General features: G+C 38.6%; 1 protein-coding gene across 1 annotated transcript in view; it reads left to right on the top strand.

The window, feature by feature from the left end:
* Positions 1-254: 254 nt before the first annotated feature.
* The window catches only part of asap3 (ArfGAP with SH3 domain, ankyrin repeat and PH domain 3), a 31,369-nt gene continuing 15,704 nt past the window's right edge, over positions 255-15,919 (top strand). The window contains exons 1-6 of the mRNA XM_055053402.1: positions 255-616; positions 6,205-6,277; positions 9,768-9,913; positions 11,710-11,784; positions 13,322-13,371; positions 14,603-14,726. Coding sequence (XP_054909377.1) covers positions 491-616; positions 6,205-6,277; positions 9,768-9,913; positions 11,710-11,784; positions 13,322-13,371; positions 14,603-14,726 — 594 coding nt within the window. The 5' untranslated portion in view covers positions 255-490. The remainder of the gene's footprint in view (positions 617-6,204; positions 6,278-9,767; positions 9,914-11,709; positions 11,785-13,321; positions 13,372-14,602; positions 14,727-15,919) is intronic.

Genomic DNA, 15,919 nt, shown 5'->3' with positions numbered 1-15,919 from the left:
TTGATGAACAATGTTTATTCCCCGGGTTTTTAATTCCTTCACTTTATTTATGCAAATTCCTGCAGCTCACATCGTGAAAGGGGCTTCTGCTTATCCATGGCGACCGCTCTTGAAGCTCTGAGGAGTTTGCATAGAAATGAGAGGTATTAATGAAAGGGACACCCTTGCTTCTTCCACTGCGCCAGAAAGTTTCCCCACGTGATTCCCCGGAGATCCCTCCTCCCTCCCGGAACGCGCAGAAGGAGCCCAAGGCGTTCACATCTGCTAAGTGGAGCGCACGTTCAGTCCGACCTCAGCTCTGCCTATAGGTGACTTTACTGTGTGAAACCGATTCTTTGAAGGACTTTACATTTTTTTCGAGCTTGTCTATTTCAACGCAAGCGAAGCAAACAGACTCCACGTCTTTTTCCAATGGGAATTACATGCGCGCGTAAAACTTTGGCACACTCTTTCGCTCGGTGAATTTCGGAGCCCCTGTCTTTCTAGAAACATGCCGGAGCGAATAAGTATTTCAGATTTTGTCGAGTTGACAAACGAGGATTTGTCTTCGCCCGGGACTTCCAGCTTCCAGTCCAAGATGAGCGACTGCAAGAACACCGTGTCAGCCGTGGAAGAGGTAGGAACAATGGTGCTGTGGGAGGCGGTTCACCTCCCTGTTGTCTGTTTACCTGCTCCGCTTTCTTAGCGGTTCCGCTGCAGCTAATGGGCCGAACACACTCACCTGTGAAACGCCTTCTAGATCCATACCCACTTCAGGTTTCTGATCGGTTTCATCTTCCATAAACAAATCAGTTAATGATCTATTCTAGAGGTAAAGCAGTGGTGTCACCAGGAGGGGGCCATTAGTCTTAAATGCATCATGTTTTTATTTGTATAAATTTAAGAGAAAACTAAATTTGAATAGAGAGGAACTTTTATAGACTTATTTTTTAATGTTTGTGTCATTTTAATGCCACTTAGAGATACAGTTTTTTTTACTTTGACATGAGTATAACCGATCTCCATTACATGTTGATTTTTTTTCTTTTTGGATGATTGTTGAAGCCATTATTGCTTTTCCCCCCTCAATTCACATGATGAAAATGACACAATCATAACAGGATAAATAAAAAAAAAATCAATGTTTGATTAAAATAAGTTACAGTAAACAAAAAAATTGATAAACACAGAATGTAGAAAACATAATTACATTAAATGTCACAGCAAATAAAAATTGCATTAAATAAATTCTGAATGTGACAAAAAACAATAACTGATAAAGAAAATTAATTAAAAAAAGAAAAAATAATGAATGCATTTGAAACCTATACCTTTTTACTCTCCCTTTTTTGAATCCATCCCAGACATTTACTGCTACCTATATATTTTTTGCTGATTGTTATTGTAAATTTTAAACAAGCAAAGTAAAGGAGTCTCATTTGGAAATAAAGTCAACCACATCTTAATTTTACCTCTTCTGTAGGTTTACAGACAAATGTTATAGCAATACTGAATGGAACAACTTTAAAACATTTTACTGTTGAGGTAGAGGCTGCTGAGACCTGGAGCCAGTCAGAAGTTATTTGGTAATAACTCCATTCTTTATAGATGTTATCCTTCCATCCCTCTATTGTCTATACTCGTTTATCCTGGCAGAGTCTGGAGGTGGGGGGTGGTGCTTATCACCAAGAGTTGGAGGGTGAGAGGCGGGAGATACCCCCAAAAGGTCACAAGTCCATCACAGGGCAACATCCTGCAGACAACCATGCACACACACACACACACACACACACACACACACACACACACACACACACACACACACACACACACACACACACACACACACACACACACACACACACACATACCTCAGGGCAGTTAGTTGGGGCAATTCACAGAAATGTTTTTGGACAGAGGCAAACAGCTGGAGTGCCCAGAGAGAACCTGTGCATGCATTGGGAGAACACAAAAGGTCCATGTAGGAAGACCTCAGGTGGGGATTTGAACCCAGGACCTTCTTGCTGCAAGGTAACCATGCTGCCCACAATTCCACTGTACAGCCTAGAGATATCTTCTGCTATGCAGAAGAACAACTGAAAGTAAAATGTAAGATAAAAAAAGAGTTCCCCAGATTTTACTGTAACATATTGGGTTTTTTTTTACCTTGCCAATAACATACATGACTCCAGTATTTATTTGTAAAGTACTGCCTAATGTGTTTATCTTTTTGTTTAACTTTGAAATGTGAAGAAAAAACATGAAAATCAACATAAATTAGTTTTCTATCAGAAAAAATTAGGTTAATACACCTTTAGGCTATCTGACATCAGTGGAAACGATGTCATGTGTTCTGTCATCAAAACATGAAATGGACGTTTGAGGGGTTACATGAAAATCTGTTTGCTGAATAATAGTTCAGATACCCGTTTAACATGATATAATTAATAATAATTAGTCAAGCTACATTATCAGCTGCTTAGTAGACATGTTAATTTCCACTTTACTTTTTGTAGAAGGTTGAGGTTACTTCTGAGCACTTCTTTAATTTTCAAGTCAGTTCTTGTTTTTGTCACTGTAAAGATTTCCCAGCAGCTGAGTTTGTCTTTCTAGGAAGAAGAGAAAAGGTGGGGGAGCTTTCTTGATTCAAAGTGTGCAGAAACATGTGGGGGAAGGGCAGCAATACATTTTAGACCAGTGTTTCCCCAGCCCTGGTCCTCAATGCTCACTGGCCTGCTGCATGTTTTAGGTGTCTCCTTGCTTCAGCCCAGGTGATTTCAGTTGACAGGTGTTTGCTGAACTGCATTCAGCTGAATCACTCGTAATAAAGCAGGGAAACATCTAAAACATGGGCAGTGCGCAGGGTGGGAAACTCTGCCTTACACTACAATCAGAATATTTTACTTTATTATACTTTAATTACTGGATGAATCAAAGACTCATCATTTTGCCTCTAAACATGTTGATGCACTGTTTTAAATGCAATAAATCTTAGACAAAGCTGTATACTTTGATGGCTAAATGGGGATAAACATGTAAATCCTCAATTTATGTTAGTTTTAAAACTACTGTCTATTATTTTTTCACTTTTGTGTGCTGAAAAGTTGTCAAAAAAATCCCCCAAAAATGGAGAAATCAGACTCTAAAAATACAAATTTGATTTAAAAAGTTATACATTTCATAAACCGTATGAATCTTATTTTCAAATGCTAACTTTTAAAAACCTTGCTATTGTTGTAATGACAGAAACCAGGCCATGCTGTTGGTTTGTTATTGCCTCTGCCTGTTTTTCTGCTCTTCCTCAACTCTTACATTGTTGAGGAAAAAATGGGCTGAATGTTGTTTCTCTGTAGCAGTCAGTGTAGACTGACTTGCATCATCAGGACAGTAAAAGTTACATAAACTAATGTTGCCTTTCAGGAATGAACTGGACGTCCTCAATCGAGCAGGAATGAGACAAACACTGGCCACATGTCACAAAAAGTGTCACCTGTTGACAGAGTGCTGTGCCTGTGGCTTTAATCATGCACGGCTGTGTTTGTCCTAGTTGGGAAGCATGGTGGTGAAGGCCAGTTTTTGTTTTTTCTTTGTTTATTTTGTTTTTGTTTATTTAGTTCGTTATTTTTTGGGGTTGTTTGCACTGCAGGACTTGCCTCAGGCTTGTTTGAGGCCTCTGTGTGAAATTCTGTTTATTTGAAATGTCTCCTCCCAAAAATCCTCAGGCAAAGGAGGAAACGGAGAGAGAATTTGCCATGAACCCTGCCAGAAAGCAAATAATTCAAGTGTGCACAAACACACACAAGCCCATCCTTTCTCATCTTGTGACAAAACATTACAGATCATTAGGGATCTCATCAACGAGAGTCATCCAGATTGTTTTGTTTTGTAAAAAGAGGATTTCAAATTTTTGTTGAAAAGTGATTCATGTCAAGCAAAACTCCCTAAAATAATGCATGCAGTGCAGATATCCTAATAAGACTGAACACATTTTTAAGGTTTTCTTGAGGAGTTCTTTAGTCTAGAACCATAACAATGAAGCAAAGCTGGACTGGAGAATTCAGCTTTTTGCTGCTGTCTGATACATTATGCTGGGTTTTGGTTTCTTACTTTATGGACATGATCTATTGGAAAATACATAACAGAAATAGCTCAGTGGGGAGAGTCATGCTGGAATCCTACATGTGTGCACACAGACGCACAGATGTAAGGGAAACACACTTTTTATAACTGGATATGGAAATTATGTTTAGTCTGCCCAAGAAGCAGAAGCTTGATTAATGACGAGGATGAATGTGTGGGCATGTTTGTGGTTTAGGGCACAGATGCTATTTAACCCTCCCAACCACACACACACACACACCCCCCCCCCCCCCCCCCCCCCCACACACACACACACACACACACACACACACACACGATCTGGCTGCTACTTATCTGTCCTGATTAGATGCAAAGACTAAGAGAGATCATAGCAAAAAATGAAAATATTTTTTTGTCCCATAAAGGGATATAAAGAGATTGAAAAGTTTCTCTTGGGATTAAACTTCTGGCATAGAGTTCTGTAAGTAATGTAGGAAGTAGAGGATCACATGTCAGCTACATGCAGAGTCGCTCTCAGGCAGACTTTGTAGCTTTTAAAGTTTAATCACATCAGACGCCCTGAGCTCCTTATCTGTTGCAGAAAAGCCTGGATTTCTGGTCACCTTGACTTTTCTGATGCATGGAGGGAAAGCAGAGATGCACCAGTTGTGCAAACAGTCTGGAATTGACAGAATTTCCCTTGACTAACTCATAGATTGAAATATATAAAGCATTTGCAGGTCATTGACTTTAATAAAACTAAAATCTCCCACAATTTTGATGCACTTTTCTTAGTTTTAATAAAGTCAGATAACGGTTAAGGATTTCAGCACAGCCTTAAATCTATGAAGTTTGTCAAAAAATATCTCCAAACCTTTGCACATCCACCACCAGTCTTAAAAGCTGATATAGAACAAGATGGATCCGTGTTTTTATGGTGCGTCTGAGCGACGACGGAAAAACTGACTATTTTTGCCTGGAGACATTTTTCCTCCTTTTGTCATTGTTTGATAAGTCTGCGTGAATTGTTCCCTCAGTTTCCTGTTCTTAACTGACAGAAACGACAAAAAGCATGGCCGTCTGCTGCTGTAGCAGGTCTTCTTCAAGATGTTGTCCTCGCATGTGTTCTAGATAAATAGTCTTCAAACCTTGGTTGTAGTGAGAAGTTGTTTATCTGAGTCTTTTTTATCTTAAACCAGTCTGCTCTTCTTATCTCACAGCAGCAAGACATTTGTAATCCGCCAAACTCTATTCCTTGAGTATTTTCTATTTGTCCAGACCATTCTCCAGAGAAATGGTTTTTTGAAATCCATGCAAATCAACAGCCTTTGAAATGCTAGTCTGGCACAAACACCTATGTCATGTTTAGTCTCACTTAAGTTCCTGTCTTCTCTGTTTTGACGTTGGTTTGAACTTCAGTATGTCATCTTTACCGTGACTGGAGGTAAATGTGATCAGTTGCTGCCATGTGAATTGAACAGATTCACCTTTTGATGAAAGAAAATGCAGTTTCTTTGTGTCCAGTTTATGAAGCAAAGTGAGCTCAAATGAGGCAGCAGCTTTCACTAAACCATTTTCCATTCTCCAACTGGAGCTTTCCATAAATGCACCCAACATTTGCGCTTTTTATGAATAAATCAACACACAAGGACAAGGAGAGTTCTTAACGATGAAGGGCAGGGCTGGGGGAACAACAACAACATGGAACAAGACATGTTCTCAGTCAAATAGAAATTACTGTCTCCTTTGAGCTATTTGTGGTGCCTCTTGGGTGGAGTCTCAACACTAGCTTACTGCAACAAGTGGCCTGTGTGAGGAGAATAAACTAAATAAACAGGTTCAATCCTCATGGTTTGAACAAGGTTTACTGCTCATTCAAAGTGGAGCCAGGTAGGAACCTGCCTCTGGTCTGCGTCCAAGCACAGCCTAAACCTGAAACGCTGCAAGTGACACAACTGCACTTGCATCATCTGGGGCTGTGAATGGCAAGCCAAGACAGTTGTCTGGATAAAACCTGTCTGCCTTAGTCACACACTGTGAGAAGTTTAGGCAGACACGGTTTCTCAAATGTCTCTCTGGTAATATGTAGATTAGTCAGTTGTTTGATTTCTGTGAGTGTAAATGTTATTTCTGTGTGTGTTGCAGTGTCTGGAGATGGACAACTCGACTCTGCAGAGGATGAAGAAGACGATTAAATCTATTCACACGTCTGGACTCTGTAAGCACCTTAAGAGTATATAAATCAGCATGGAGGGGGGCGGTGGAGGAGGGGTACCCTGGTTGCAGCCGCTCTTTGTGGCAATGATAGGGTGGAGCAACCGAGCATCAATTTTACACAAACAGCAGTAAAGAATCACATCATGGAAATCTTAAAATAGCTATCTTTGGGCAATAACACTTAGCAATGATGTTTATGATTCACTTAATCTTAACCTAATTGTAGTTGACGCTCAAATATGTGATTTCTTTGGCTTTTCCTCTTGCACTCCAAAAACTTGGGGATCAAGTTTGACTTTTTTTTTTTGACATCAAAGAGTTGATTCTTGTCTTAGACTTGGTCCTCAAAACTCGTCCCTGAAAGATACGCAGCCCATTTTGTACCTGTACCAAAGACATACGACTTGACTTTGATTTGTCCCTCAAAGTGCTGGGACTTGACTTATTCTTGAAAGAGGATTTTAACTTCCATCTCAAGGATTGTAGACTTGACAAACCCTCAAAAAAGTGTAACTCAGTTTGGACATTGTTTGATATGTTATTGACTTCTCTCGCCCCTGACAGAGTTGATATTTGTCTTGGAGTTTCCCTTCAAGTCTTGAAAGTTGACTTGGGGTTGGAAAAAATAACCTCTCAGCACCTTTGGCAACGTGTGACTTCACAAGTGTGAATACTAGCAGCAGACAAGTTTGAAACAAAATCTAAAATAGTATTGTAAGAAGTTTCAGTCTTTTTATAACACACCCTTGGTATTGAGGAAGAAGATGTTGTGAAATAACATAATTTGGCACCATTTGCCAAAATTAAAGGTTCTCATTTGCATGTTTAGACCTAAGAGCACTAAAGCACTGCTTGCCTACGGTACTCTTTCCAAAACAAGTTAAGCATCCCTACCTAGTAGCTTGTTTTGGGATAAATGTCAGCCTCTATTATTGCAAAATAAACACCTTAGTGCTTTGGGAATATTTTATCTTACTATGCCATTTGAGGATGTGTTGTGTGCATTACGATGATTGTAATTGTTTTTATATTAAAAAGAGGGAGTGTGGTTTGGAAGTGTCTGTGTGAAAGTAAATGGCACGTGAAGCTTTGGCAACAATCCGCTGCTCAGTTCAGTGACCTTGAAGTCCAGCAGCCCAGGTTGCTCTCCTACTGAGAGTGTGACATGCAGACTGTTGGCAGCGTAATTCAGCAGAAATATGTCAGATGTGAGCACTTTCTCAAAAATGTTCAAAACAACTGAGTAACGCATTCAGAAAACCGTTTTCTCTGGTTAACATCCTGCTTCCTATTTCAGTCATCCAACGTTTTTTTTTTTTGCCAGAACCAGGCAGCTGCACTGAATTAGGCAACCCGATACAGTCAGCGTCTTTCCCGTATGTGCAGAGTAGAAGTCCATCATTACTTCCATCTTCTTCCTGTTTATCTAAGTAAATTCAAATGGAGGAGTTCCGGTAATGTGATGATTGTACGATTTAGTACATCTACATAAATGGGTTATGCTGTGCAGCCTCCCCTCCCCCATGTGCAGGTCAGATGACCCCTTACCTTGTCACAAATGCAATAACATTGTGTGGTACGCCTTCGTTTCATTCACATTAACTCTAAGTACACATTTTCTTCCACATTGCTGCGGTTTGTGACTCTGTGTGTGTTCTTGCAGACCAGTGAGTGTCGAGTTTCTCTGGCGGTATTTAACTTTTAAAGGTCGGCTGAAAAATCACCCTCAGGCCTTTTGGTGATTCAGCTGTTTGCTTTGTGAGTTTCATAAATTTATTTATAAAATCAAAGTTTCTTGGCATTTATGTTTGCCCTGATTTACCTGTTTTATAATTCCCTGTTGACATCCTTTCTCTTTTGGGGATAGTTAGAATAACTGAGGTGAAAGCCTATTTTGCCCTAGCTAGGGGTTTTTTTGTCGGTTTTCACACTCTGTTTATTGAAATTACGTCAGCTGACAGAGAGAACGTCATGTCCCCTTCGCTCAGTGTGACGGAGAATGGAAACATACTCCTGTTTCAAAAATAAAAAGCCTTTATTTTCAGCAGTAAAACTATAAATGATGGTTTTATGGAGAACGAACTTCATGAAAACATTTAACAAACTTTGAATACATTTAGCTGATGCAGAGCTTTGTGTTCTTGCTTTCTGAGGACAGGAAACGAGAGAGAAGTGTGTAGTTTAGAACCTCCATGAAACCTTTAAAATTAGTCTTTAACATCCTGTTGAAATTTCATCGCAGGAAACTGGAACATTGGGAGGAGGTTAGGTTGTTCCAACCTCCAGAAAATGAAGGAGGTTTTGTGATACATTAACCTCAGTTGTTTTCTTTAACTTATGTGGGACATTTCGGATTCGCTCCCATTGTAAATGGTTCATATTTACTTTAGATCAATGAGGGGAAATGTACAGTGTTCTGCACCGTTAGGCCTGGAAATGTTATTTTTATGTCACATTAGCGAATCATTTTATTTATTCATTCTGAAGTGATTTTTAACACTGTTTCATGATGTTTGTAGGTAAAACAATGGGATTTAGTCCTGAAAATAGCATATCTTTCTTCTCTCTTTTAGCCCTAAAAGTGATTTAACTCAAAAATCTGCTGTGAATTTTCAAATATACACATGTGCAATGCAAGTGGAAAATGTTCCATGTCTCACAGTTGGAATCACAGTTTGAACTGGGAATATCTGAAGTCAGTCAGTTAGTAAGAATTAGAAATCCTCCCACTTAAAAACTCCCCTTCATGGTTCAGGTTAAAGATGCTTCCTCCCTACCAGATTTATAAAACTCAAGTAAAAAGCTTTTTCTTGTCTGTTTTGAGCCCTCGTAGTTAATTACTGCTGCAAAACCCAGAAGCTTCTCCACTAAGAACAGAATTATTATTATTTATTTTTTAATTAACAATTACTTTCTTTGTTTGCAATTAAACCTTTCTTTAAGATGAAACATTTGAAGAGACAGTATGAGCCAAACTGGTATTTATGTTGTTTTTCATTAAGTTATTTTAGCACTGGGAAATTTTAGATATAAAGTATGAGCACATAAAGGCCGCTAAGAAATAACATACCGTTATATTAAAACATGGAGCTGCAGGTGTGTTGCTTTTTAGGCCTCTCTAACAAAATATCAAATTGGTAAAATGTAACATTTGTTTTTTTTCACATTGGACAAAAGAGATGATGAGGATAATTTTGCTGACAGCATCATAAATGTCTCACGTAATTGTAAACAAACATTTGCCAATGACAAACCAATTTATGCTCATGAAGATTCAAGTCTTTAATCTGCCCAAGGTCATGACCTTAGAGCCATGCAAACCACAGAAACATGGATCTTTGTGTGTCTGCTGCTCTAATCTGTACCACATGTTTGTCAAACTGTCTGCCACCATCAGGTTTTCTCAACTTGTAGTGCAAGTTTGAGTAATTTGTTTTCCTTTGTCTGGATCAATCTTCATGCTCTGCGTGTCTGTCTTTTTTTTTTTTTAGCACACGTGGAAAACAAAGAGCAGTACATTGAGGTGATGGAGAACTTGGGGAACAGCCATCTGAGTCAGGACAACAACGAAATCTCCACAGGCTTCCTGAACTTGGCCGTTTTCACCAGAGAGGTCACGTCCCTCTTCAAAAATCTGGTGAGTGGAAGAAAGTGCAAATGGGAACTTGAACTACAGACAATAGACAAAACAAAGATGAAAAGAATGGTGTAACCTGAACACAAACGGTGTGTGAAGAAAGGGATTTTTATTAGCTGCACCTTTTGCCTGGGACTGTCCAGAACCCTCCCACTGATCTCTCTCTGTCTCTGTAGTGTTGATAATTTATCCCAGGCCTCAATGGGTGAGGCGTGAGTCAGAACCAGCACACATTCACCAAACCCCCTCCCCAAATTGTGTCAGTCAGGGCCTCTCGGTGAAGACGATGCCTAACAGATGTTAAAAGTGGATCTGAATGATTAAAATGAGTGATTTAAGGCAAACATTGATCTTCTGTCACATCTTCACAGTGTTTTCCTGTGTCAGATTAACTTATGAACTTGCTTGCCTCAGCTTCTGGAAACCACCCAACGCTTTCCTTCTGGAGTCCAGGCCGCTGTGTCAACAGCAAGGTTAGCCGTGGAGTCAACTCACGGAAGTGACTGGACATTATCTGTCTTAAGGAAGATCAGTTCACCAGAAAAGCAACACAAGAAGCCTGAGGATGGTCAATGGAGGTTGTGGATGTGTAGCTATGCTGTGGGCCAAAAAACAATTTGATTCACTATAATATAAATTAATATAAAAACTACAATGACAGGATTTAGACTTCTTGGGTAAATGTTTTGAGCCTACCTCATTCTGACTTTACTATAACTTGCAAAAATGAGTTGGATGTAAAGTGGAACCACTTTTTGGTTTTTAGATCTACTGCGATGTTGCATTCCACATCTTAAGCCTTCTTGCAGAACTCTGAACGTTTGGGACTCTTGTGAATTTCATTCACGTTCTCCCCAAAACGCAAGCCCAGATTTTAATCATTTGTGGCGAAATGTCCTTTTCCAAAAGTTTACCAAAAGATTCTACTTGGTTTCCTCAGACCTAATTCAGCAAAGTTTGGGGAAATTTTACATATTCCTCAATAATCTTTGGAAGACAAGACTCTGATATCTATACTACAACTTATCCAGACATACAGAAAATACAGGAGGTTTCTTTTTTATTTGTTGATATTATGTAACCGTATCAACCAGAATCTTTGGCTCCTCTTTAACTTTGCATTACATTATGATTTTAGCTTAAAGATGCAAATGAACATTTTCTAAGAAAATCAGGTGAACCAGATTCACTATTTATGATGTTTGGTCTGAATCTCAGAAGATTGTAGAAATTAAAAGTGAATGAAAGAATTTAAGTTACATTTACATGACGGTTCTTGAGCCCTCATCTATTTTTTTTTTAAATCTTTCCATTAAGCAGATTTGATTGTTTTTTAGTTAGTTGTTCACATGAACCATGGAAAAGGTTTAGAAATTTCTTGTAGATTGATTTTTGTTTCTGTAGTTTGTGACTGTTTGGTAACCTGCTTGTTGCTTTGTGATTCATTCCTCCTCAATTCATCTCCAAAATATTGTGACCTCCCAAATCTGAATTTAATTACAACCCACTCTTTACCGTTACCAAACCCCTACCATCGCAGTTGCATCACAAGGAGCCTCGCGTCGTTCATTGGGTGACTCACCAGTTCGAAATGAGTGCGCCTCATTTTCTCGTTCCCAGAAATGCAGGCCTATTGGGAAATATAGTAAATATACTGAGTGAATGTTTTGAGCATGTATAAGGGAGTGTGTGTGTGTATGCGTTGATCCATGTTTCCTTTGATTGGTGCCATGTGTGATGTTGTAAAGGAAACTTAAACTCTCTTTAGTCATTTGCTGTTTGATTTAATCTTTTAGGTCCAAAACCTCAACAACATCATGGCGTTTCCTCTGGAAAATGTGCTGAAGTCTGAACTCCGGGACAGCAGATTAGTGAGTATGAACACATGACAAATAACACTTCAGCAAAAACAACCTTTATAGTTTTTAAATGGCATTAGCAGACATGAAGAGATTCTAATATTGCAGCTTTAAATTAATTGTAACCTCGGCAGCTTTATCAATGGATTTATTATAGTTACTGTAGCTCTTTGAAAAGTATTTTTATGCTATCCAAAGTAATCATTTCAGTCTACAGCATGAGGCCTTTTTATTAAAATGATTGCAAATGCACAATTTAAATCTAAAAGAATCAGTTTCACTTTTTCCAGAAATAATAAATTTGTAAGTGATATCTTACTGATTTGGCTGCAGTGTGCTCTTCTCATCTTTTGTGTTTTGCACAAAGACAGTAATATTCTTGTTTTTATTCTCTATAGTTAAATATTCAGTGAGTGACAAGATGCAGCTCTTTGGAAACAAAATAACTGAACTCGTTTTGAAATATTTTTTGTGGATCATTTGCAGTAAAGACAAAAAACACTTCTATAATCAATATGAGAAAAGCTCAGAACTTTCTGCTTGACTTAACATCAATACAGTGAAGGGTTGATATGATGATTATTTTTCTTGGATTAACTCATTAATTGGACAGCAAAAACTGCAAAAGGCAAAAGATGAGATTATTTATTTTTGCATAATTTTAACCAGTTGAAGCTAAAACTTTTCAGGAGTTTCGGGTAAAACATATTTACAGACTCAGGTTTTTCTGTCTTGAATTCAAAACATATATTCTTGGACAGTTAGGCTTAATTACTACTCTGAGTATGTTGTTTTCTGTAGGCATGTATCTGAGTCCGTTGTTGATCAAATGATTACTAAATTACTTCAAAATTGATTAATCATAATTAATTCGACTAATCATTTCAGCCCTGGTTTGCATCTTTGGACTCTACCAAAAATTTTAAATCGGTGCTTTAAGGGTAAAATTATTTTTAAGAAAATGGTGCATGAAATGATATTAAGAAAAAGCATAATTTTATGACGGATAATAAAATCAGAATGAGCTTTATTGGCTACGATTTTGTGCACAAACAAAACATTTTACTTAGGTTCATTTGCACAAATTATACAGACGTTAAGCTATAACTGTACAATCTTTACAGGAAATAAAATAATGGACAAAAACAGCAATTCATACATACATATGTTACCCACTATGGGTGATAATTTATGAGGTTATTAATATATAACGTTCCTTCTTAGGGACAATAAATGCTATCCTATTTTGTCCAGATTATGTAAGCTTGAGTAAAGCCTGGCTCTGCCTCAGTGTTGCTTTTCTTGCTCAGTATTTTAGTCCTCCTGATTCACCGTGCCAACAAGCCAGTGAGTAATGCAGATGAATGCTTAGGTAAGCTCTGGTCCCTGCCCTGTCTATGAACAGCTGACTCCATGACTGGACTTTGTTTCTCCGTCACCGTGGCGGATGGCAAATTGCCACAGAAATCCTGCTCAGCGAGACGGCGTGCAGGTTGACGCAACCGAAGGAATTACGTCTCTTTTCTGAAACCATTCTCCTCTCTTACAGGAGCTCAAGAAACACATGGAGAAGAGTTGGAAGGATTATGACATAAAATTGTAATTACACTCATCTCTTTGCTCATGCTGCAACATTCTTGATATTCACTCTGAGAAAAAGCTGTTTGAATGAAAGGGACATTTTTTCAAGCTGTGATCTATCACAATGACCTGCTGGGCTACACAGAAAAGAAATGCATATTTTATTATAAAGGTTTCTTTAATCTCATATACTAAAAGAATGATAGTGTAACAGATTGACTTCAAAATGTTGTAAAAATGACAACATTTGGAGGAGCTGCACACATTCAAAGCTCAGGTGAGAGAATCTGTTGACTGGACACCTATCAGATGCTCCAGTCAGAGGAGTTAAGAGTTTAAGCCTTTGGGCCTAAATTCATTGAACATATCCCCGCCAGAGGAGGCAGCATTTTGCTTTGGGGATGCTTTTCTTCTCTAGGGACAGAGGAACTCATCAAAGTTGAACAGAATATGAATAGAGCCACATCTAGTGAAAACCCTACCTAACCCTAACCCTAACAATTAATTAAATAGCAGAGCAGAACAGAAAGCTTGATCTACCAGCAGGATAGAAACACAAACATACAGCCACATATTTAGATCAAGCAATGTTCAAGTGTTAGAATGGGCTAGTTAAAGTCCAGACCTAAATCCAATCAACGATTGATGCTCACAGAAGCTGTACATCTTATCTGGGGAAATTTGAGCTATTTTGCAAACAAGGAAACATTTCAGTTCTGGGTCTGCAACGCTTCTGGAAAACCTGAAGTTTTAAACAGTCTGAACACAAATCCACTCCACAGCTCTTGGATTTTTATGTGCAATATATTAAAAACCACGCACCACTTTTTCCATTTTCACTACTCTGTCCTCAGTCATATAAAATCCCAGTGAAATATTGAAGTTGTGGGTTTAACTGGAGCAAATGTGGCAAAGTTCAGTGACTATAAAGCACATTTGAAAGCACAGAACAATATGTTGTACATTTGGTTATTTCCCATTACTCTGCAGTGAGATGAAGCCCAGACACCTTAAAGCATGCAGCATCTGTGCTGTCAAAAAATTTTCTACTGATATAACCATGCTTTACCTTTTCTGACTTTCCTTCATCTTTTCAGATGAGTTAGTTAAAAAGAATCATTCTTTCACACGATGACACAACAATGTCTCTTCGGAAAACAGACTTTTAAACATGTGACGGTGGTAAATGATTAAGAACGATCCTCTATTTCTGTTGCCTCAAATTCTGCTTTCTTCTTCCCTTTTTTAGAGGGAAGCTGGAGAAGGAAAGAAGGGAGAAGACGCGGCAGCTGGGGGTGATCAGGAGAGACGGATCAGATGGAGGGGAGGACATGGAGAGGGAGAGGAGGATTTTCCAGCTGCAGATGTGTGAGGTGAGAGAAGGCAGGGATCAGGGCCAGTTCAAACATTAAAACCTAGACTCTTGCTTACCTGTGGTGGCTTTTATTTATTTTTACGCTGGTGGTCCGCCTTGTGCGTTGTATTTTCCATCTGGCATTGACATTTTCCTCTCACAGTTATGTGATTCTTTGTGTTGGCCCATCAGATGAAACCCCAACAATTCAGGTTTGTGGCTGCAAAGCAACAAAATGTGAAAAGGTTGGAGATGTGAATACTTTGCTAATACAATGCTATTAACAAACTGGCTGGTGTTTCCTGTCTGACATCCTGCTGGTTTTCTCCCAGCTCTTAGAGCCTCATCGTAGGAAACAGTTGGCCTCCTACTGCAAAGAACAATTCATTAAACAGCAGAGCAGAACAGAAAGCAAAACATAATAGTTAAATCTCAATATCTACTCATTCTTTCTGTTTAGAAGCAAGCAATAACACTGCAGTACAATTTGCTGATAAAAGAAGCAGGGTCATTGTGAAAAAGCAATTGCTTCAGAAGTCTTGGGATTTTTGATGATTAATTTTTGTTGCTGATATTTATTGCAATAACTACCGTATTGAATTGCTGATAGCAGTTGGTAATAAGCAGCATATGGTACCAAAGCTGTGGGAAGCTAAAGCAGCTGCTTCATGCTGGTGATGTTCATATTCATTCATTCATTCATTCATTCCAGGGTTTTTAACTTTGTGTCGGTGTAAAAGTTCCACCAATCAGGATTTTGTGACCACTATCTAATATTTGACTTTTCCGTAACCTTTGACCTGCTAACACCTGTTTGAACCCATTCCACTTCCTCTAAAAGGATAATAATAAACAGTATTCATTGTCTGTTGATCATTAATTACTTACAACTTTGTCGTTGTAAACAACGACAAAGTTGTTTGAAACAACTACAACAGAACCATTTTATGCTGTTTTTAGCTTCTCATATTAGCATTTAGCATCCTTAGCGTTGCTGAAGTACAGTCTCCCTGTGTATTCCCTGGAGAATGTTGAGATTCATCTTAACCATCAGACTTTTGGAAAGACTAAAAATATTTCCAACTTTTAGATGTTTCGTGACAGGCAGACCTTAGAAGTTTGGAAAGGTTAAAAGGAGAGACTTTGCTGTCTTGCGTTTAGCCTTCCTATTATGCTAAAAGTCTGATTGTCTGATCATATGTCTGATTACCA

This window comes from Poeciliopsis prolifica, unplaced genomic scaffold (genome assembly GCF_027474105.1).
Source record: "Poeciliopsis prolifica strain line A6 unplaced genomic scaffold, Auburn_PproV2 SCAFFOLD037, whole genome shotgun sequence".
In the NCBI taxonomy this organism is placed as follows: domain Eukaryota; kingdom Metazoa; phylum Chordata; class Actinopteri; order Cyprinodontiformes; family Poeciliidae; genus Poeciliopsis; species Poeciliopsis prolifica.
The sequence above is the reverse complement of the archived record's forward strand: the minus strand, read 5'-3'. Positions and strand labels throughout refer to the sequence as shown.